Genomic DNA, 22,719 nt, shown 5'->3' with positions numbered 1-22,719 from the left:
CCATCGCTGGTCTCTTATCTGCTCTTAGCCAGACCTCCTTTCTGGCACTGCTGTCCACAAACCTTCTCATCAGGCCCAGGGTTAGCTCTTCCTCCACTCGCTTGCTGGCATGTCCCTCACACCTTCCAGTAGGGGCCTCCACCTAGCCTCACATCACCTCATATGTGGGGCAGTGATGAGAAAGATAGGTCAAAGTAAGTGCCATCCCCTACTGAATTCCTGTCCTCAAACTGGGAGGACCTCTGCAATACCATGGCTCACTCTGGATCTCTTTATATCACTCCACAGGCAAGGTGAGAGGGGCAGTATAAAGAGAGTTCTGCTTTGGCTTCTCCCTATCCCCATGGAGTAGGGCTGTGTCCAGGCCACACTGGAGCTACAAACACAGAAGCCCATCTCTTCTTGACTCATCCAGGAAGCACAGTTGTTGGCTTGCTTTCCATCGTGCTGTCTCTGCCTGGTGGCTCTACTCCTTTAGTCTGAGTGTCCCTAAAGACCATCCTCATGGCTATAAGAAACCTTCTCTGGGCTGGGATGGGTGTTATTTCCTTCTGCACACAGCCCCATGCTAAGGAAAGGAGGGGATGTTTCCTAGGGCTCCTACTGGAGAGGGAGGCCTGACTGGGATCCTAGACTCACTTGCTGGTTACATCCCCATGGCTGCTGCGTGAGCAGGGCAACGCAAGGGTCCAGCCCTAGGAGTGGAAGGCACATTACAGGTTAAGGGGAGGGAATGGTGCTTAGTGCCTGGTAAACAGATTCAGGAGCCCCACGCTGTGCTGTATGAATGAATAAAAGGAGAGTGAAGGAACACGTACTCCAGCCAGCCAGACTCAGCATAGGAAGTATGCTCTTCAGCATCAGTGTTATCAGGAAAAGAATGAACAAGATGCCAGAATGAAACAAGTGTGTACAGATGGAAAATGCTTACAGGCCTCTAAGGGCTGATTTGGGAACATTCAGTGGCAATAGAAGGAAACGTCCATAGTTCCCTTTGTTTTTCCATGGACTCACTACCTGATTCATTTCATTATCTGTTCTTCCCAAGATAGGTGGTGTTATATCATGGACGGAAACGAAAGGAAGATAGGGATCCAAACCTTGTTCTGGAATGTGCAGTGTAAACTAGACCTACCCACACAGAAGTGTTTGTCAGTGTCTGGGTATTCCAGGAAGTGCTTGTACACTGCTGCTCAGTGACAGAGACCCAGAAGGACTGACTGCCTTACTTTTCACTCTACCCCAAACAAGGAGGTCCTGAGGTGAAGCTCCCCCAACCCCCTAGCAGAGTGAGTACCTGGGCCAGAGAGATTAGTTGCTGAGGGTGGAAATCCAGCATCAGCTGGAAAGGGACAGGGGAGGCAAGAGGATAGGTGTGCCGGTTGGCCAACACTGCCCAACTCCCTCTGAAATAGAACCTGTGGACATTCCAGATGTTCCAAATGAGACTTGGGATGAACCTGGGGCTCCAATACCTGTCTCCTGTGGCACTATCTCACTTCAACAAGCAAAAGACAGCTCTTGTCCCCAAAAGTGATGGGGGTCTACCAACATCCAGCCTTCATGCAGTTTTAGATGCACTTGCAGTACCAGTTAGCCCACTTCAGGTTACCTCATGGGCCCTCCACAAAGTTTTTTCTACATCCTCATTGGCTCATTTAGAAGACACCCCCTGACACACTATACACATGCACACCCCAAAATAGGTAAATACACTGTGTCTTCAATCCCTGAACTTGGGAACAAGAGTTTGAAATCCCTCTCTGCCCTTCTATTGCCTCACTATCTGCAGAGGGCCACTAGTGGTTATCTTAAGTAGCACCTTTTTGGCCCCTTTTTTTCATGTGGGAGAAAGGTGAGCTGATTGTTACCTGGCCTAGTCAACTATTTCTGCCTTGCAATGATTGCCTTTTAGGTGAAGGGACACCATTCATCTTCCCTGTAGCCCCACTCCTGTCCCCAGCATGGGGCTCCTATGCATACTCAGAGGACTGAAGAACATTCTCTTTTCCATGAGCAGAATTATCTCCCACCTGCCTTGAACAGTTGAACATGAAAATTTACAGGGTGAGGGACAAACAAGGAGTTCAGGGAACTATGATTCTCCAGATGGAGGCTTCTGCAGAGCCCATGTCTGCTCTCTAGGAGGCAGAAACCCTTCTCAAACTGGCTAACTTACCTGCTCTGCCAGGTTTGTCAGGGCCTTGGGGACCCACAACTGAAGCAAACCCACTCTTGGCCACGACATACTATTAGCCCCAAACCAACCCCCAACCATCTAAGGGGCTGATCTTAAGTTGTCTCTGTGCGAGTCAGGAGAGCTGCATGCCAGGAGGACTTCGGAGAAAAGGTGACATCTCAGCTGGTCCTGGGAAGACACATAAGAGTTGGTTAGGCAGAGGAGGTAAAAGGGCATCAGCAAGCTCACAGGCATGGAATTCCTGACTTGCATCAGGCTAGGGAGGCTGATGGCTTGGTAAGGGAGTTGAGAAAGGCGAGGTTTAAAAACCCAGTGAGTATAATTTCAGCCCTTAGGGGCTAACCCTGGGTTCCTGAACCATAAAAAAGAAAAAAATCTTTCCTGCTACTTAACCAAAGATAAAATGGGCCACTTTCAGAGGTGGTTACCCTTTAAGATGTGCAGCTGAGGGGCATCAGCCTGGCATTATAGAGGGTAAAAAGGCAGTAGGGCTCAACGTTCCTCAGCCTGTCTGGCCCCAAGTGCCTGGGGAGCTTTTGAAGCCGTCACAACCCCTGTCTTTGTCTTTCTCTCAACTGCCTATGCCCTGGCACCAGAGCCACTAGTGTGGAGACTCAGGGTGATGTGGGATGGCCTGGGAAAGTCAGCACCCCCTCATTACACCCCCACTTCTAAAAGCACAGTTGGGAAAAGCATATGCAGTTCTTTTATTCATCCTCTCCTGATAGAAGGACTGGACCTTCTCCCATCCACAGCTACTTGAAAGAGTCTGACTCCAGTTCTAGTAAGAATAATCTAAGTGATCAGAGGCTCAGCACAGAAAGTGGTGGAGGGTATTCAGTGAAATCCAGGATCATTCTGAACGTTCCCATTTGACTGAGCAGGGCATATTATTCACTTTCCCTTTCAAGGAATAGGACCCAAGAACAGGACATCATACCCAGTTTTCTAATGTGACATGTAGTTCTGGGTTTCTTCCCTCTCCCAACCAGTGCACTGGAGGCTGGCACATATGGTCCAGGATTCCCTCCATAGGCCCAAAGAAATTCTTTCCTCAGAGCCATGAATGTGATGAGGGGCCAACCCTGAGCTGCCCCTTGAGAGTTATTCCACATCTTCAAGCTCCAGTGTCCACAAAGTAGCTGTGTGAAGCCGTGGTAAAGTGCTTGCCAGGGATCTGGGTCCCTCCCTGGCCTCTCCTGCTAGGCCTGGCAGATAACAGAGATGTACTTTGATCGCCACAGCAGTCTCATTTAGGTCTTACACAGCCCTGGGAACAGAGAGTTGCCAGGGCCTAGGGTCCTCACCTCCCCGCACCAGCAGCTACAGACTGCTCAAAGGCATCCCTCATACCACCCTGTGGTGACCTTTCAGCTGCTACAGAACCACTTCTGAGAAAGACACAGCATTGGTATTTGTCATCATGGATGTAGATGGCCACAACTCCCTAGTTTCATCCTAGTTGGGCACTGTTGTGGATAGAATGTGGCCTCTGCATAGCCCCTTAGCCTATCTGGTGGACCCTCTTTGTCAGAGTATGAGCCAGGCTGCTCATTTCTCTGCCCATTGGAGAGTGCAGGGGCTCAGAGCTGTGGGTTTAAAACTCTATAGGGACCTGAAGATCTCTAAGCTGGAGGTGTCCTGGCTTCTCTCCCGGACTGCAGGAACAGAGTAGGCCCACAGGTCTGATTAGGCATATAAATAGGCATCGAGCACCCACAGAAATAGGGCCCTGAGAGGGGTGATCCACTCTGGTCCCCATGGTTGATAACTGAGATCCCAAGAACCCCATACTGCAGCCTGACACAGACCAGGCCCCATACCCAGGCGGATCAAGAGGAGGCAATGTCGTTTGCAGCCTTGGTCCATTCAGGCAGGAATGTCTCCATGAATAGACTACAGGAACCCATGTGGGAGCCTGCCATCTCCTTCCACACCCCTGAAATCCTCTGCCAGTGACCAGCCTCCTTCATGTTCATTCACTCATCACTCCCTTTCTCTGGGAATGATTCATTCACTCACACTTTCCTTACACCTTGACTGGACCCCAGTTAGTTGTTAGATGTCATATCAGGACACTGCATGGGGTTAGATTCTGGAGCTGGCAGTGGGTAATGTTTGTGGAGTTCTGTAGTGGGTTAGGCAGAGGGAGGAGGGTCCCTTCCAGAGCAAACTGCTCAGACTGAGGTGACAGGGACCCAGATATCATGGGAGCTGTGAAAATTCTCTAGGTACTTCTAGGGAAGGAAGTATGCAAGATAGGGCTATGTTGGAGTCCATCTGCTGGTAGCAACTGCCAGAGCTTCACTGTAGCCCCCCTTTTGTTGTTGTTTTGTTTTGTTGCTAGGGATTAAACCCAGGAGCACTTTACCACTGAGCTACATCCCCAGTCCTTTTTATTTTGAGACAGGATCTTGCAGAGTTGCTGAAGGCCTCACTGAGTTGCTGAGGCTGGCCTCAAACTTGAAATCCTTCAGCCTGTAGAGTTGATAGGTTTGTAGGCATGTGCCACCATACTCAGCATGATGGCCCCCTTTGACCTAGCATTTCCACCTCCAGGAATTGGTTGTGCAGATGTCAGTACTTGTGTTGAGAGGTGTGTGTGTGACCTGAGTGCCACCATAGAAGATAGATCCAGTAAAAATGTGCAACAGAGCCATATGTAAGAGGTGGCAGAATGGAATGTATGTCATTTGCCACCATTGAGGAGGAGGGAATAAGTGGAGGTGGCCACACTTCTGTGTTCTGGATAGTGAGAAGCAGCCTATCCCACTAATGGGATAGTGTGACTTTGGCACCACGGGAGGTTCCAAGCAGGAGTGTCCCTGAGCCTTCAGCCATAGTAGTCCTCCTTACAGCCCACCTCTGCCCATCCCACAGGGCATCTGGCGGATCCCTGTGGATGAGATTGACCGGCCGGGCAGCTTCGCCTGGCACATGAACCGCTCCATCGTGCTGCTGCTCAAGGTGCTGGCCCAGCTCCGGGACCATAGCACCCTGCTGAAGGTGTCCTCCATGCTGCAGCGGACCCCAGACCAGGGCAAGTGAGTGAACCATACACATTCCCAACCTGGCCCGTGACTATGCTGCCATGAGTCAGTCATCTACCCAGGGCTTTTGCAATTGCTCAAGTTGGCCCTGAAGCCCACTTGTTGGGGAGCCCCAGCCACCCATTTCTCCTCTAGAACCTCTCTGTCTCAATAGTTAGAACCTAAGGGACACCACTCCTACCCTCAGGCACTCAGAGGCCAAGACAGGCTCTCTCCACTGACCTTGGTACCCTTTCCTTCTATTTCCCCTTAGCCTGGGGTTGCCAGAAGTGGTATGGAATCCTGGGGGTGGAAAAAAAGACATTCACATCATAGCCATGGTACCCCATATAAAGGCCAATGACTAGATGTGCAACAGGGAAGCCTGGGACTCAGTGGAAACCAGGAGTCCCTCAGTCAGAAGAGTGGAATAACCAAAACAGAGGGGCACCTGCCACAACTGGTGCATATAGGGGTTGTGGGGGTCCCAAGAAATACAGCTCACAAGTGGACAGGCCTGGCTATAAAGTCTCAAGCTAGGCCAGCCATCCTCTAATATCTGCTCTCCTTACCATCTCATAGTCTTAATTTACCTATGAGGTCCCAGGTGACATGCCACAAGTTCATAGGGACCTCTAGCTAGGGCCTGGAGCACCCTTGAGACAGACCTGAGGGAGAGGAACTAAAGCTCACCCCCTCGCCCCTACCCTCCCTGAGCCAGCACACAGGACTGGCCCACCATAGCCCTGCCTTCAGGGTTCACAGCCAGTCCAGAAGGTGCATACAACCATCTGGAGCTAAGTCAGAAACCTGTTGAGTATGGAGAGTGGGACTCAAGTGAAACTTTTGGGGGAGCAGACCTCAGTAAGTGGGACACAGACACAAACATTCTTGGGGCAGGCACTAGACACGGCCCACTACCTAGTAGCACTGTGTGGTGTCTGAGACTCTCCCATACTTTCTGACCATCCTGTGTGACCATAGGAAGTATCTACGAGATGCAGACCGCCAGGTTCTGGCACAGCGGGCCTTCATTCTCACTGTGAAGGTGCTGGAGGACACACTGAGTGAGCTCTCAGAGGTATGTTGCCCATCACCCTTCTCCTCTACCACCAGTGAACATGGTTCCAGGCATTGGTCCTGATCCCACCACTTGCCTGCACATCCTTAGGTCTCTATGTCCCCACCTGTGAAGTAGCACCCATTCTGCCTCCTACCCCAGACAGAGAAGGTCAGCCAGGACTACAGACATTCAGGTACTCAAGGACCAATACACTTGGTGGTGATGAGCGTGACAATGACCCTCCATGTAACCAATTCCCCAGGACTATGCCATGTGCAGGGTGGGTTCTGAGCCCTCCCTTCAGTATACTGAGCAAGTCCCATGTGTGTACACCCTCCTTCTTCATCCTTTAGGCAGGTGAAGTAATGCTCCCATTTCACAAGGCCCAGGAGCTTAAGTGACCCGCTTAATAGGTGAGGCTGCTGGAAACTGCGCCAGGACTGCCTCTCCAGAACTAGTGAGGCTAACCAGTAAGGCTAGACTGGGCTTGATGGTGCCCAGGTCTGAAAGTGTCCTTGCCACCAGAAACCCTGGCCTCATGTACCAAGGAGTGAGAAAGACTTGGCTGTGCAACAAGCATACTTGGTGACCCTAGGCAGGTCCCCTTCCTATAAAACTCCCTGTGTCTCCCATCACAAAGGGACAAGAAGACTAGGCAGTGCCATCCCAGGCTTGTTACTCAGGAGCAACAAATAGAGTCCCATTGATCTGACTACCTGGAGTGTCATGGGGCAGCCAGAGGTAGATAGGAGGGCAGGTCTCTGGGCGAGGTGTCCTCCTCTGATGTCTGATGTCACAGACTTAGGCAGCTAGCAGATGTCTAGAGGCAGAGTGGCTTTGGGCGGGAGAGAATGTCAAGAGGTAAGGTTACCAATGTCTTAACTGTGGTTTCCTTGTAGGGGTCAGAACACCCAGGACCCAAGACCTGTAGCCTCCCTGGACCCAGGATGACCACTGATGTCTCACACAAGGCCAGTCCTGAAGATGGCCAGGAGAGCCTCCCCCACTCTAAGAAGCCCCCTTTGGCTGAGGGCTCAGGACCAGGGCCTGAGCCAGGGTGCAAAGTGGGCCCAGTCAATCACCAACCCATGGCCATGGACTCAGGAGACAGTGCAGACCAGGGTGAGGAACCGAAGGACAAGGAGAGTCCCAGGGCAGGGCCCACTGAGCCTATGGACACAGGTGAGGCTGCTGTTCATCGCCCAGACTTGGAGCAGACACCACCTCTCCTGCCAGGCCACCCCCTAAGGGACCGGGGTCCTGAGAGCAGGCCCACCGAGCTGTCCCTGGAGGAACTAAGCATCAGTGCCAGGCAGCAGCCCTCTGCATTCGTACCAGCCCCACCAGTCTCTACCACCAGTTCTGCCCCAGCCACTGCCACAGGGGCCAGGGGGGTCAGCCACCCTGAGGAGCCACCCCCACGGCCCAGTCGCAAGAGGAAGCTTCTGGAGGATACTGAGTCTGGCAAGACACTCCTGCTGGATGCCTACCGTGTGTGGCAGCAGGGCCAGAAGGGAGTGGCCTATGACCTGGGCCGCATTGAAAGGATCATGTCAGAGACCTACATGCTCATCAAGCAGGTGGGTGGGCAGTGAGGCAGCCCGAGGAGTGGGCCTGTCCACAGACCTTCTGTTCTCCAGGATGCTCATTCCTGGGTGTCCAGATGTACCAGCTCCTGCCTCTGGGGTGGGTATTAGGTATCTTGCTCATCACATCCCCACTGTGCACTTTTTTCCTTTAGAATGATTTATTTGGTTTGGTTTGGTTTTTAAGACTTTCTACTGTGATGAGGCAATACATTTAGAGTCAGAAAAATAATGAGCTTTAAAATGTCTGAATTCAGTCTTAAAGTAAAATTAAACCATATTGCAAATCCAGCACAGAGAAATCAGACCCTTGGTCCCACCACTATGAGGAGACTATGGATACATTTGGGTTGCTTCTGTGGGTACCATCTAAAGATGGCTGCAATGCCCTGAATGTGACCAGAGAAAGTATCACCCTTCTCATTTTTCCCTTTTTTATTATTTTTTATTCAATGTATAGGCACATACATTATTCTTGTCTTTCTTTTTTCCCACATTTTTTATTGGTACATTATGGTTGTACATAATGCTGAGATTTGTTGTTATATACTTGTACATGAACACAATATAGCAATATAATTGGCCGGTATCACTCCCCAATATCCCTGGCTTTTTCTTCCCTCCTTCCTCTCCCAATCCCTTTCCTCTATTCTGCTGATCTCCCTTCAGTTTTTATGAGATTCCCTCCCCCAAACTTTTTACTTTTTCCTATCGTCCACATATGAGAGAAAACATATGACCCTTGATCTTCTGAGTTTGATTTATTTCTCTTAATATAATGTTCTCAAGTTCCATCCATTTTCCTGCAAATGACATAATTTCATTTTTCTTTAGGCACATATTTTTTTCAAACTGAAGTTATTCCCATAGAAAGAATACCCAGAACTTCAGTGACAAGTTCAAAAGTGACCATCCCTGATTAACAATTTTTTTCCCAAATTCTGTCAATTTGCAGGACCACCTTGGAGATTGCCTGTCTCTATCTCACAAGCCTCCAGTGTTAACTTTCATTTGTTTTTGTTGCTAATTACTCAGAAGATAGTTCAAGGGCTGCTGCTTTCCTTGCTGGGGAGCCTGGTCCCTCTTCCTGCCTTGCTTACTCTCCTGCCCTTGCTTGGCAGTGTATGGCCATCTCCTACAATCAGGCTTAGCTTGATGCTTGTCCAGAGTGACCCCCATATCTCCCTAGTCTCATACTGACCTCCTAATTCCGTGGGTTCTTGGTCTCCAGACACACTTGGCACAGCCCAGGGCCATTGCCATCATCTGCCTACCACCCAGACCTGGGTTTCCACAAGGCCCTGCCCACTTGGATCACAGTCCTCTGTCCTGCCAATTTGAGAGGCAGACTCTAGACCTGAAGACTGCCCCTCTCAGAAGCCATCTAGAAGCAACTGGCCTTAGCCAAATTTGGAAAGTTTTGGGAGTCTGAGTCCTGCCAGCCTTAGCCTTTGAGAGTGAAAATAACTCACCATAGAAATTAACTTTGTGTGGCCAGAGTAGTGGCTGGATCCAGTATTGGCACCAGTACCTAGTGCCATGGAACCTCAACCCTGCCCCTCCATCTGGGAAACAAGAGCATCTGCCCACAGTCAGCGCTGAGGGAGTCCTGGGTGTCATCAGCAGTGAAGAGGGCTCTTCACAGGAGTGAGTTTTCCCCCAAAGGTTGGTCCTTGCTACCTAAAGGACAAGACTGGGAGGAGTTTGAGCACCACTAGGTCCTCTGACCTTGGGCATCTCCTTGTTTAGGTAGATGAGGAGGCTGCACTGGAGCAAGCTGTGAAGTTCTGTCAAGTCCACCTTGGGGCTGCTGCCCAGAGACAGGTAAGCCCAAACTAGCCTATGCCAGCCTCATCATGTAGGGAGGTGAGAGGGATGAGATCAGTTCTGGTCTTGTGATCATGGTGGGCTGTGGGGAGAGGAGCAGAAAGTGAGTGAGTCTCCAGCTGGTGGGGTGTTACCCTATGGTGGGGGGCCTTAATAGAACCCGGATCCCATCTCTCTGGCGTATGTGAATACATGACCTGATGGGTCCTTCCCTTTGCCTTAGCTTCCTTTTCCAGAAACAGGGAGGATGACTTCAAGCCAACTGACCTCACCCGGAAAAGTCCTTCCATTTGTGGAGGACCTTTCTTCTTAGAGGTGGAGAAAATGATGTTAGAGCCAGGTCAATTAGGAGCAAAGTAGCTGGGGGCATAGGATGGAAAGACAGGCTGTGCAGAGGCCCACCAAAGAGGGCATGTGGTGGAAACAAGAAGGTAGAGACAAATCCAAAGAGCTTGGGTGGGAAAACTGGTGTTTATCAAGCAGGGAAGGAGATAGGGCCACAGTGTCATTGTTGGATGGAGAGGATAGGGAGCTGGTGCAGAGGCCAGATGAGGAAGGGTGGGTCCAAGAGATGGTAAAGAGTTAACTGGTATAGTAGAATGGCAGGGGTGGAAGTAGAGTTAAAACCTCTCCTAGGAAATGCCTGGGAGAGCCCCAGCCAGAGTTACGACTGGGTTTTTGTTGAATCTGGGATTCTTTAATGGGAAAGGCCAAGAAGGCATAAAGGTCAAGAGTCCCCCACCCTGCCCCTGCCTACAGGAACAGTCCAGGCAAGAACCTTATGTGTGAGGAACCCTGGTATTGGTGAGTCTGAAGCCATCAGGGTAAACCAGAGGGCACAGGCAGGGCACCTTGGCAGGACCACAGGCATAGGGAGGAGTTTTGGGACAAGAAAGAGTGGCATCCAGGAAAGACAGTGTTCCAAGAGCCAGGATAGCAAGAATGGGGACCTACCAGGTACAGGGACCCAGGGATGAGAACTGTTTTTGAGGAGCAGGAGGCAGGTGAGGGACTGGATCTTCATGGGAAGGTTGATGGACACTGTCGATCTGGCCACTGGGAAGGGTCCTGGTGATTTAGGAGGTTAGAGGGATGGGATCAGAACCTGGCAGATAAAGCATGCCCCACCTACTTTAAATCTTCGAGAGCCTACTGGTTAAAGAGCAGAGGCTCAGCCAGGCTTGGTGGCACATACCTGTAATCTCAGCCACTTGGGAGGCTGAAGCAGAAGGTCTGAAAGTTCGAGGTTAGCTTCAGAAATTTAGCAAGACCCTAAACAACTTAGCGAGATCCTGTCTCAAAAGTAAGAAAATTAAAAGAGCTGGGATGTGACTCAGTGGTTAAATGGCCCTGAGTCAATCTTTAGTACCACCAGTGAAAAACCACAGAGGCTTATCATTTGAATAGGTATAGCCTTTTGTTTCCACCCGAAGCCCCTGGGCCATCTAGTCCCAAGGGACCCAGTAACTGACTAGTGGCCACCATGGGGGTCCAGATGGGCTTCTTCTCTGTGGAAAATTGAACATCTGGCCACAACCCCTGCCCAAGCTGTAGGTCTCAGAAAGCCCTGATGGGTTCTCCTTATACCAAGCAGGCTGTGGGCCAGGCAGGGCACACTCTGGGGGTCATAGGTGAGACCAATCTCCTAACTGAGGGCTTGAGTCCTTGGCAGGATATGGCCCCAATCTGCCAGCGGTCCTTACCACTTTATTATTTTCAAAGTGCATGGCACAGTTGGCCATGACCTTTCAGCCCCCACCATAGCCTCTCTGCTCCATGGAGCAGGAGTAACTGCTGAGGCCCTTGTGCAGGGCTCAGGCCTAAGCCCTCCTGCAAACCCCTCCTATCTCCTCTACTGACCCAAGTTGGGTAAGTGAACATGTGGGCTGTGACCACTAAGAAGAGAGGAGCGCTGTTTTGTTTTTTCAGTATTAGGAATTGAACCCAGGGCCTTGTACATGCTAGGCAGGCACTCTACCACTGAACTACATCCTCAGCCCTTTTTAAAAATTACTTTATTTTGTGATGGGGTCTTGCTAAATTGCGTAGACTGACCTTGAACTTGTGACCCTTCTACCTCAACCTCCTGAGTAGCTGGGATTACAGGTGTGTGCCACCATACCCAGCTTAAATGATAGACCCACACAGGAAATATCCAAACACTGGAACTGAGTGTGCAAGAACCTGGGTTCAATCCCCAGTACTGGGGAAAAAAAAAAAAAAAAAAAGCCAAGGGCAGAGCAGAGTCTCATTTCTTAGAGGACCAGTAGCTACTGAGACAGGCTCATATCAGGGCCTCTGAGAGGTAAGGGGACAGAAGTTTCCTTAATTCAGGAACCTCAAAAAACAGGCTGGGAGGTGGGAATGACCAGAACTGGTGGACTGGGTTCCTTAACTTTCAGGTTGCCTGCTTCTGGACAATGTCAGGTCAGGCCCCAGTGGAATCCATGTAGAGGAGAGCCAACCCAGTGGTCTTGAGGTCTTCCCCATCAATATTCCCACCTGGCACCCATTTCCTAGACCCTGGTGGAGTGGAGTGCCCCTAGTATTACCCAAAACCCTCTCACCACAAGTCTGACCTACAACTCCTGTCCCGGCCTGGAGCATCACTACTGAAGGCTACTCTGCTCTGGCCTTCATCTACTTTGGGAAGGCATTTCCTGCTTCCCATCTCTCCCTGTTCTGAAACCTTTGTGTTTTGCCCCATTCTCCTAGGAGAAACCACCTAGAACACTCCTTATAAGCCCTTTGGTAGGTTCCCCTGTGTTCCTCTACTACCTGATGTCCATCTCAGCCAAGGCCCCTTCTGAGGGTGTGGAAGGCAGGGTATTATCTCAGGGTCTACTTCAAAGCTACCCCACCCTCACCCGCTTCCCCATGGTACCTGGCAATTCCCCCACCCCACACTTCAGAGCCATCAGTTTGGATAATGACAGCCATCCTGGGCCCACTTCTGACCAGAACCAGGGAGAAGGAAGCCATGGCCCTCAGAGTCAGATCCCTCTGCCCCTCAAGGAGTGTCCATTTGTTCTCAACATGTCACATTTGCTGTGGCAGCTCTGTGCATGCCTGTAGGGTGCTCTGGGCATCATAAGAAGCTAGGTGCAGTTGCCTCTGACTGAGACTCACTCCTGGGTGGGAACAAGGACATAGCACTTGTCCTCCCCATCACATCTGCCCACACTGCCACCTGGGCTGCTCTTAACTGATAACACCGCTCTGGGCACCCTGAGAGCCTGGTCTGTCTTCCTGCACTATCCTGCCACCAAACCTGCCCATAGAGCACCAACCTGGGGCTTATCCCTAATACCTACTACATGGCAGAGTTCACAAGACTTTCCCCCACCATATGGATCTCAGAATAATGGACCCCGTTTCAAGCAAAATATCAGAGGAGTCAGGATTATCAGTAGAAGCCAACTGCCCTAAAGGCACTGAGGTGCCTACCATTAGGCCTTTGACTTTCCCACATTTGCAGGGCAGAGGGTCCTGCTGCCCGATTGTGGGCAGCTCATACAGTACATTTGGGCCTGGTGCTGGGGAGGGTCCAGGTGCTTTGCTGTGAGAGACTACCACCTTGAGTTACCCTACCTAATTTCACTTTGAAGCACACTGTCAGGCACCATGGCCTTCACAGTTATGCAGCCTAGGAGGGGAATCCATTGGGATGGGAAGGGGTTGGGGAGGAATGGGTGTGGCCATGTGTAAATAACCCCCAAAAGGGCCTCATGACAGAGGAAGCTAGGTGAAGAAAGATTCTTGGAGGCCCCTAAGGTCCCAACTCATGGGAACTAGAGACCTGTGGCAGGTGCACTGCAAGACCAGGCTGTAGGCAAAGGGCCTATGTAGTCAAGCTGCAGAGACAGCATCAGTCTGGAAGTTGCAGCCAGTTGCAGTCCCAAGCTCAGGGAGTAGTTTCTTGCAGTATTCCCCTTGAGACCACTAGTGGCTCTAGGAGTCCTTCTCCAAGACTGACCATGCATTCCTGAAGTTCCCAGATTGGGCCAATACCCTGTGCCTTGGGTCACAACTGGACCTGCTTTTCCAGGCTGGCACCAACTGGAGATCCTCAGTGAGTCCCCACCAGCATGACTTAGACATCTTCCTGGGGTACAGGGTCCACAGATTCATCCTTAGTATTTTGGCAGGGTGCCTATGGATCTTGTTGGCAGCGGGATGCGGTTCAGATGCCAAAGGGCCAGGTTGGCATTCCAGATCCAGACAAACTATCCTATGGGACTGCATTGGGCTGGTGTGAGGTAGGGCTATATGGGCCCAGGGCTGACCAGCTGGCCTTCCTTACCTTTCCTCTGTCCTCACAGACCTCAGGGGATATGCCTACCACCCCCAAGCACCCTAAGGACAGCCGAGAGAACTTCTTCCCTGTGGTGGTGGGTCCCACACCACCTGACCCTGTGCCAGCTGATGCACTCCAGCGACCCAGTGATACCCAAGCCAAACCTCGCCCTGCACTGGCTGCTGCCACAGCTATCATCAGCTGCCCTGCCTCAGTATCAGCCTCTACTCCAGATTCATCCAAGGACCCTGGACCCCCCCAACCACACAGAGCCGAAGCCCCCTCCAATATGACCTCTTTGGGCCCAGGTGAGTCCCATCCTCGTAAACCTGGTGGTGTGAGGCCCCCACAGCCAACTGTGCCAGAGCCAGACCCAGGCACCCACCATCAGCCAACAGCAGGTCCTGCTCCCTGAATGGACAGCATGAGCAAAAGGGGAAGGCAGCCTATGTGATCCCACTGGAGGGCAGGGATTGCTCTTCTACTCGTCAGGTTCTGGCAGCATCAGTGGTGCCAGTCAGTACATACTATACATACCAATCTCAACCTAACCCTCCATGCCTCAGTCTTCCTATCTTTAAAGGGGTGGTGGAGGAGGAACAAACACCATCATTTGATGTGATTGCTGCTGTCATGGTTTTCTCCTCACTCCCTGCAACAAAGCCTTACAATAAGTAAGAAAGATGTCTTGATCAGGTAGGAAGGAGATGAAGTACTGGCCAGACCTTCCCATGGGTATCAGGAGGGCTCCTGACTCTGACACACTGTTGGGCTACCAGCACTTGGCCTCAGTTGTTCCCACACCAGATCTTCTCAGGTCCTGTCACACCTCCATGGCAAGACAGATAGAAACCAGCCAGAATGAGGGATCCATGGAAAGGGCAGCCTGTCTTTTAGGGTCAACTAATGGACTAGACAGGGCTGGGCCAGGGGCTTTTCTGGGAGAAAGGGGCATTGAGGCAGCACCACACAGGCCATAAGTTGGAAGGGACTAGGCAAAAGCACCATCTCCTTCACTGGTGCAGGTATGCTTCTGGCTTGGTGACTATGATTCTACCTGACCAGGCCAGCTCAGGGCTGTGCCAGACTCTGCATGTCCCCTAGGCTGGAGCCCTCCCCTGTGGGTTCCCAGGGGACCCAAAACAAGACAGGGATATTCCCTAACCAGTTTACCTTCCCAAGTGTTGGGTCCCTAGTCAAGATCAGTCTGGTTGGTGGGTTGACTTGTCTCCAGAACACTTTGAGATTCAGGGATGGATGTGCCTGCCTGGCCCTGTATTTCAAGCCCCACCCCATGCTTCTCCCAGCCTGTACCCTTTCCCAAGATCCTATACTGGTCCACAGCCAGGCTCCTACCTGTCCACACTTGGAGCTATCACTGAAGGCTCACCTGTCCACTCAGTAACAATCCTGTGGTTCAGAGCCACATCTGGAATTGTTGCTTTCAGCCATTTGACTTTGGCTATGTCATTTCCTGGTCCATCTGCCCCTGTAGGCCATTTTGCCCAAATGGGGACCAAAACTAGGAGTCTACCCTCTTAGCTCTTTCCCTCTGCTCAGGGATCAGGTGCTAGTGTTTTCATCTGGTGCTATATCCCCAGTTTCTTTTGAGGATTGTAGAAATGTAGGAACCCTCTAACCCAGTCATTCACTATTGTGCTGGCTTCAGAGGAGCCTCTGAAGTCCTCAGGACAAAGAACAGTTGAAGAACTATAAGTGATGGTTCTCCTACCTAGTTACTTGGGCACTTCCTTTTCCTCTTTCTGCCTCAGCTTCCTGCATAGGATGTACAAAGAGGAGATAACAGCATGGCAGGTCATGAAACATTGCTTGGCAGGTAGTGAGCAACACCTTGGTGTGGGTTTGGTGGTGATAGAGATTTCAAAAATGCAGCAGCAGAGGGGAGCCATCGCCCAACTAAGCTATTAACTGATGGCTCACTCACTCCCACAAAAATTCAGCTTTTCTTCCTCTGTGTCTGCCTGCCCTGTACTGTGATCTCATTGACTTGTATTCTGAAGAGGAAATCCAGAAGCAATATACTGAGATGGTCCTAGCTCAGAGTCTCTCCCACAGTTGCTGTGAGGCTCTCAACTGGTCTCCTGAGCTCTCTCAGGGTTGGTTGGCCATTTGAAGGCTTCACTGGACATTGTTGACTGGAAACTTCAGTTTCTCCCCTATGGGCCTTTCTGCATACAGCTAGTATTCCCCATATCATGATGAACCAGTGATCTAATCGTTTTTAAAAAAGAATGTCTCTTATAACCTAATCTCAGAAGGACTGACCATCACTGTTGGCCACACACCAAACCTGGTACAGTGAGGGACAGGTTCCTTGGGATGACTACCAGGAAGCCCTGGAGACTGACTGCCTTCATTCCCTCTCAACCTTCTCTGCCCCACCTCCAAGTAGGCCAGAACCTGCAATTCACATTCTTTTCTAACTGTTGAATCTAGGGAAGACTATTTCAAGTGTACATTCTTCAGCCTGGAGAGTCAATCCTTTTCTATTTCCTTCCCCAAAACTAGATTAAATGACTTTTTGTCAGAATGGAAGTCTTGAATAAGTGCCCACACAGGCCTGGCAGAGGGGCCTTCTAATGGCCCAGGCACCCAGCATGCTCCTTAACTTTCTGGGTTGGCGTTAGGACCAGGCTGGGACAAGTACATATCACCAAGCCAACATCTCTAAAACAGAGAAAGTTCTCAGAAGTAAGGAGGTATCTCCTAGCAGGGTCCAGGTTCCCAGGCATGACAGAGTTATATGGCAATATGGCTGGTAATGGTGGGGCCTGCCTGCAAAAGCTCCCAGTGACTAGAGGATGTGTGTGCCTAAAGGCAAAACCAGGGCAATGGCATAAGACTGGGAGTCCATGCTAAGTGAGTGCTGAGCCCTGGGAGAGCATACTTAAAAATACATTTCCCCAGTACACTCCCAGGTTTAGTGTGAGAGAACCAAGACAGTGGTCACAGAGGAGACCTGACAGTTGCAGTCCCTGAGGCAGGCATTCCTGCCTCCTCACTGGCTGCCCCTCACACTCAGGGGGAAGGCAGCTGGCAGCATCCAGCCCCAGCTTGTCCCGCCTGCTGTAGCCTGCACAGACATCCCCAGACCCCATTGAGCTCATGTCCCTGCCAGGCCAGGCTGCCCAAACTGTGACTCTGTGTAGCAGATGTACCCCTCAGGTTTGGCCAGGGCTCAGGCCCCTGTGTCTTGCCAGGGAGTCCCAGGCACTGCCTGTCACTTTGCAACTTCTCCCAATGTGTGTCTATCTCCTTATTTGCTGGGTGTCCACCACCCTAGGCCAGGTCCTAGTTTTGTGCAGAACCGGCTCTCCCCAGAGGATCCTTTTCTCTAAAGCTGTTGTGCCTTCTAGAGTGGGAAGAGTAAAGCAGAGAAGGAACTCCACAAGCAGGATTGAGTGGGTAAGAGTGCTGACCTCATGCAGGCCCTGAGAGACCAGGGAAAGTCTGAGCCAGGCCCGTGGTCTCCCAGAATATGAGCCTTGAGGACAGGTAGAACTGGGGCCAGTCTGTCTGTACATCTGTCCTGGTAAACAGAAGAAATGTCCTGATTGCATATAATTTCTACCTAGACACCTGCTCCCCAGACAAGAACCCAAGGCTGAGGAAGCTTCAGACAGCCCTTCTCTGCAGGCCATGCCCTTAGTAGATCCCTCTCCCTTGGTGGCCCATGTGGCCCTGGTGAGGGGAGGAGACCACCTGACCTAGGGAACACCTCCCTGTGTGTCCAAGTCTCTGCTAGACACTATGCAGGGGTATACCTTCTCTTCCTGGGGGCACCCTGAGAAGGCAGAATAATCAGTAGGGCTGCTACTGGGGCTAAGATGCAAAGCCGCCTTGAGAGCAGCCTCCACCCATCCTGTGGGCCCCAGGCGTGCTCGGAGTGTGCCTGGCCCCACCTCATTGCAGCCAGGTCCTATAGATTTATATTATCAAGAAAGCCAGACTTGCTGGGCATGGTGATACATGCCTGTAATCCCAGCCACTCAGGAGGCTGAGGCAGGAGGATCCCAGGCCAGCCTTAGCAATTTAGCAAGGCCCTAAGCAATTTAGGGAGGAGACCCTGTCTCAAAATTAAAAATAAAAGTGCTGGGGATATGACTCAGTGGCAAAGCACCTCTAAATTCACTTCCCGATACCAAAAAAAAAAGGGGATCAGGCTTCTGGCCTCCCCAACCTGAACAGCTCCCCCAACATACACTACTCAGGAAACAGCTGCAGAAGGGGAAAATTTGGCCAGGGCAGAAACAGGCAGTTACCCCTGCAAAAGGGCATGACCTTAGGGCCACAGGCCAAGGGAAAATTAACTTAGTTTAATAGTGTATGCCTGATGTCTTGTCTGCAGGAGGTGGGGAGTGGTGACCTGGAACTACAGGAGGGGCCTTCTGAGGCCATTGTGTTGGGCTATGAGTATGGATTGCCACGTAGTGAGACCAAGAAAGGGAGTATTTCCCCGGAGCCAGACTTGAGATAAAGCCATCTTCCCGACCCTACCCTTAAGCAACTCAATGGAGACCAGGGAAGCTTGGTGGCCCTTGGTACCTGCAACCTAGTCTATCTTTGTCTCAGGAGCTGTCCTACCTGACCAAGGAGGGTGGCCTGCTTTCCCTAGTAGAAAAGGCATTCCTCGTAAAAGGAGCATGAGGGGCAGGCAATGGAGCAGTGTCAGCATGCTGGGAGATTCTTGCTCTGAGGAAGCAGGAATAAGAGAGTGACTTAGGAGACAGAGAGGAAGCTAGAGGCAAGGTCTGGGGAAGCTTGGGCGCCTGCAGCACTGATGCTGAGTAATGGGCTGGCTGTCAGCCACAGGCACAGCAATAGCCCCCTTGGGCCCATCTAGTCCTTGGCACCACTGAGGCCAATTCCTAGCCCCTGCATTGTGCCAGGGAAGGAGTAGTCTGGCTCAGCATTAGGGCACAGTGCCAGTGTGTACTCTGTTCACTTTGGTCTTAGTTGGGTAGTTGTGGTTCTAGTCCTGACCTTAGTTCTCAAGGCCATTCCTGTGTGCCAGAGGAGAGAGGTCTCTCCATCCCCATGAGCCTAACCCTAGTGGTGTTTTACCCAGTTCCAGGGGCCATACAGCCTCCAGTGTGGCCCCTAGTGTATTTTATATACTGCGTCAGAATATGAGACTCCTTCTAATGTCCACTTAGGGACTGAAAGTTTTCCTGAAAGTACCGACCTGGATTGTCCCAGAAGCATTCCTGCTAGTCCCCAGCCTGCCCCAGTGGAAATAAAGAGCTGCTTTAGCCCTGGCTCCCCACTTTGGCCATATTCCCCTACTAGGTGTCCCGGAACACAGCCCAGGCACTCAGGACCTGGTGCAGATGCCCACAATAGAGGCTATGCCCTATGAGACATTATGAGTATATCACCTGCGCATCTCGCCTATGTCCCCACAGAGGGAGAAGAGCTGGCAGGAGTGGCAGAGAGCACTGGCTTCCCACCTCAGCAGCCACGATGCAGTCAACAGGTGAAGATGGCCCCTACAGGTCCCCCGGTAGAGCCACACTGCTGGCCAACAGAGGCTGCCCCTCAGACAGGGGCAGAGCCCTCCTGCAGCCAAGGTAAGGCCAGTGGGGAGCAGCTGGGCACTGGCTCCCACAAGGCTGCTTCACAATGGTAGCCAGGGTAGGCTTGCCTATGGAGACTCTGAGCCTTAGGGCAGGCCCAGGGAAGGTCAGTTGAGATGAGTGGGGAGAAAAGGCAGGGAGGGTAGGGGAGCAAAGGAGGAGCCCAAGCTGGAGTCTGGTATGGACCATTGTCAGTGCCTCCAGAGCCTTTTTCATTCTGCCTCTGGCTTCACAGAGGAGTTCCAGCAAGGACAGACATTTTGCTTGGGCCTCATGGCCACTAGCCCACTGCAAAACCCAGATGGGACAAGAGAACAGAAATGTATGGGGAAGAGCTTGGACTTCATCACTGAGGCATCCCCATGGGCCACTGAGGCAGCCTAACCCCAACCTCTGTCCCATATGGTCCCATCAGCCACCCTGCCGACCCAGGTCCCTCGGGAACTCCTCCTGGCTGAGCCTCCCACAGACCACTCAGGACAGTAAGACCTGGTGCCAACCCGCAGTGACCAGGCTTAGGCTCTGAGTAAGCCCCACTCCTTTTAAAGCCATGGGACTGCAGAGGAATGTGGAACTCTGCCAGGCCTGCTGTGCTTCTCCCAGCTCACGCAGCTCCCGGGGGGTTGCCAAGCCCTAGAGCTGTAGCCTGCAACAGCCGGGGCTTCTGATATCCAGGAAAACACAACCCCTCACTCTCCCTGGAGTATAAGGAAAGTAGATATACTTGGACTGGCTCAGTGACCACACCCGGCTGAGTAACTATCTCTGGGCCTCAGTGTCTTCCCTGAGATATGGACACCAATAGGATTTGTGTCCTAGAATGGTTTGGGGGATGTAACAGTTCATGTAAGTGTGATGTCTGGGAGGGCCATGGAATCCCTGGGAAGTCTTAGGGAGGCTCCCGTGTCCCAGGTCCTTAACTTCCAAGTTCATGGTGCTCTTGGGTCAGAGTCACCATCCCAGCACCCCAGGTCCAGAGCCAGAGTTGAGTCCCTGTGGGTCTAAGGTGAGCAATTGACCAGGGTGGAGGCCTGGGAGCCTGACAAGCCAGTACAAGCAGAATAGCATGCAAGCCTAGGACCAGGGGACCAAGAGAAGGCACCCACTGTCTAATGTAACAAGGAAGAGACTCAGTTCATCACTATCTTCCAGTGGGGAAACTGAATCCTGAGCAGGGGAGGGACAGGCAGGCTCAGGAGGCTTCTAGCAAAGCTCAGCCCCCGAGGTCTCCCTCCACAGCTGCCACCTCCAAGGTCCCCAGCAGTGGGAATACTCAGCCACCCGAGGGCCATCCAAGCAAGACCGAGCCCATCCGGGCCAAGTCCCGCCTCCTGCCCAACATGCCAAAGCTGGTGATCCCCTCGGCCACCACCAAGTTTCCCCCCGAGATCACCGTCACACCACCCACCCCGACCCTGCTCTCCCCCAAAGGCAGCATCTCGGAGGAGACCAAACAGAAGCTAAAGGTGACCACAAGTACTGGGCAAAGGGCACCAATTACAGGGAGCCTGGGGTGGGGGCTTGGGTTATTGGGGGTCCTAGGGCAGGGGCTTGGGCAACTGGGGAGCCGAGAGCAGTGGCTTGGGTTACCAGGTTGGGAGAGTGGGTGTGGAGGAGAGGGGCTTGGATAGAGTCAAGAAGCCTGGAGTAGGCCAGGTATCCTTGACCAGTGCCCTGCCCTATCTGCAGTCAGCCATCCTATCTGCCCAGTCGGCTGCCAATGTGAGGAAGGAGAACCTGTGTCAGCCAGCCCTGGAAGTTCTGGAGACATCCAGCCAGGAATCTTCACTAGAGAGCGAGACAGATGAGGATGATGACTACATGGACATCTGAGGAGGGCCTGCGGGAGCCCCACAACCACACCCCAGGGGACAGGATGAGCCTGGAATGCCCCTTTGACCCAGGCCCTGAACAAGGCCAGGGGCCTAAGTGGGTACTATTTCTCATGCATTCTCCCAGGCCCACCAGCCCTGTCTTCACAGCAATTTTGCTGTCCACAGATTGGGCTGTCCACACCCACAGTGTGGGGGCCCAGAGGAGGAAGAGGCCCGGCTTAGCCCTGTAAGGATGGATTGGTCAAGCCCTTTAAGGATGGATTGGTCATGTCTGTGCAATAGGACCAGCATCACTTTCTATGAAATGTTGACTTTGTAAACATGCTCACACCCAGCCCAGCAGGCCGTTATCTACAACCTGACCCCAGGACAAACTTGGCCCTGCCTAGATCCCAATGGAACCTGGGACCAGGCTTGCCCCACACCTTTTTTTTTGTTTTTGTTTTTGTTTTTTATTTTGTTTTGTTTTGGTTTGGTTTGGTTTCTTTTCTAATAAAGATGGAACAATGGTCTTTACCTACTTTGTTCTCCTAGTGGGGTTGGAGGCCCCAGACTTCAGAAGATTGCCGTCCCAGTTTCTGAAACCTTTCCTCCTCCAGGGAAGGGCCTAGCCTTTGGACACCCCAAGAGTCTAGAGAGTGTAGAGTATGGGAGAATATAGCAGACCCCTCTAGGCAAGGCTGGAGCTGGGCTTCAAGAGGCATCTGGGAGGTCCCCAGAGTTCACTAGAGTGCCAGAGGGACTAGCAGTGAAACACTGGGGGTAGGCAGGTGTCATACTTCCCACCCCACAGGACCTGCCACATAAGTTGTGGGGTCAGCACAAGATATACATATGAAATTCTTGTTCAAAAATTAAGAATTTTAAGGTGACAACAGCATTAAACAAGCCCATGGCAGGGCACAGTGGCACATGCCTATAATTCCAGTGGCTCAGGAGACTGAGGCAGGAGGATTGGGAATTCAAAGCCAGCCTCAGCAAAAGCAAGGCACTAAGCAATTCCATGAGACCCTGTCTGTAAATAAATACAAAATAGAGTTGGGGATGTGGCTCAGTGCCCCTGAGTTCAATCCCTGGTACCTAAAAAAAATAAAATGATACTGACCCTGCCCCCCAGGCTCCAAACCCATCTCTTTAGAGGATGCCATTTCCAAAGGCTCATACTTGCCCTTTACAACTGTCATTCCCTCTATGCTCCTCAGGGGCCCATCTGTCCCCCAATTTTGGGTCAAAATGGAGATTTTCTGTCCAGGATGGAAGATGGGGCACCTCCTTGCTGCTTGAT

The 22,719-nt window shown here is 51.8% G+C and overlaps 1 protein-coding gene across 5 annotated transcripts in view; it reads left to right on the top strand.

Annotated features, from left to right (window-relative positions):
• Window positions 1-21,950, top strand: part of Cabin1 (calcineurin binding protein 1) — a 138,359-nt gene extending 116,409 nt beyond the window's left edge. For all 5 annotated transcript variants that reach the window (XM_047561620.1, XM_047561621.1, XM_047561618.1 and 2 more), the window contains 8 exons: window positions 5,081-5,244; window positions 6,214-6,310; window positions 7,192-7,872; window positions 9,628-9,702; window positions 14,028-14,310; window positions 19,429-19,593; window positions 20,839-21,065; window positions 21,289-21,950. In XM_047561620.1, the coding sequence (XP_047417576.1) occupies window positions 5,081-5,244; window positions 6,214-6,310; window positions 7,192-7,872; window positions 9,628-9,702; window positions 14,028-14,310; window positions 19,429-19,593; window positions 20,839-21,065; window positions 21,289-21,432 (1,836 nt within the window). In that variant the 3' untranslated portion in view covers window positions 21,433-21,950. The remainder of the gene's footprint in view (window positions 1-5,080; window positions 5,245-6,213; window positions 6,311-7,191; window positions 7,873-9,627; window positions 9,703-14,027; window positions 14,311-19,428; window positions 19,594-20,838; window positions 21,066-21,288) is intronic.
• The last annotated feature ends 769 nt before the right edge of the window (window positions 21,951-22,719 follow it).

The sequence above is a fragment of the Sciurus carolinensis genome, chromosome 8 (assembly GCF_902686445.1).
Source record: "Sciurus carolinensis chromosome 8, mSciCar1.2, whole genome shotgun sequence".
NCBI classification, from domain to species: domain Eukaryota; kingdom Metazoa; phylum Chordata; class Mammalia; order Rodentia; family Sciuridae; genus Sciurus; species Sciurus carolinensis.
The sequence above is the reverse complement of the archived record's forward strand: the minus strand, read 5'-3'. Positions and strand labels throughout refer to the sequence as shown.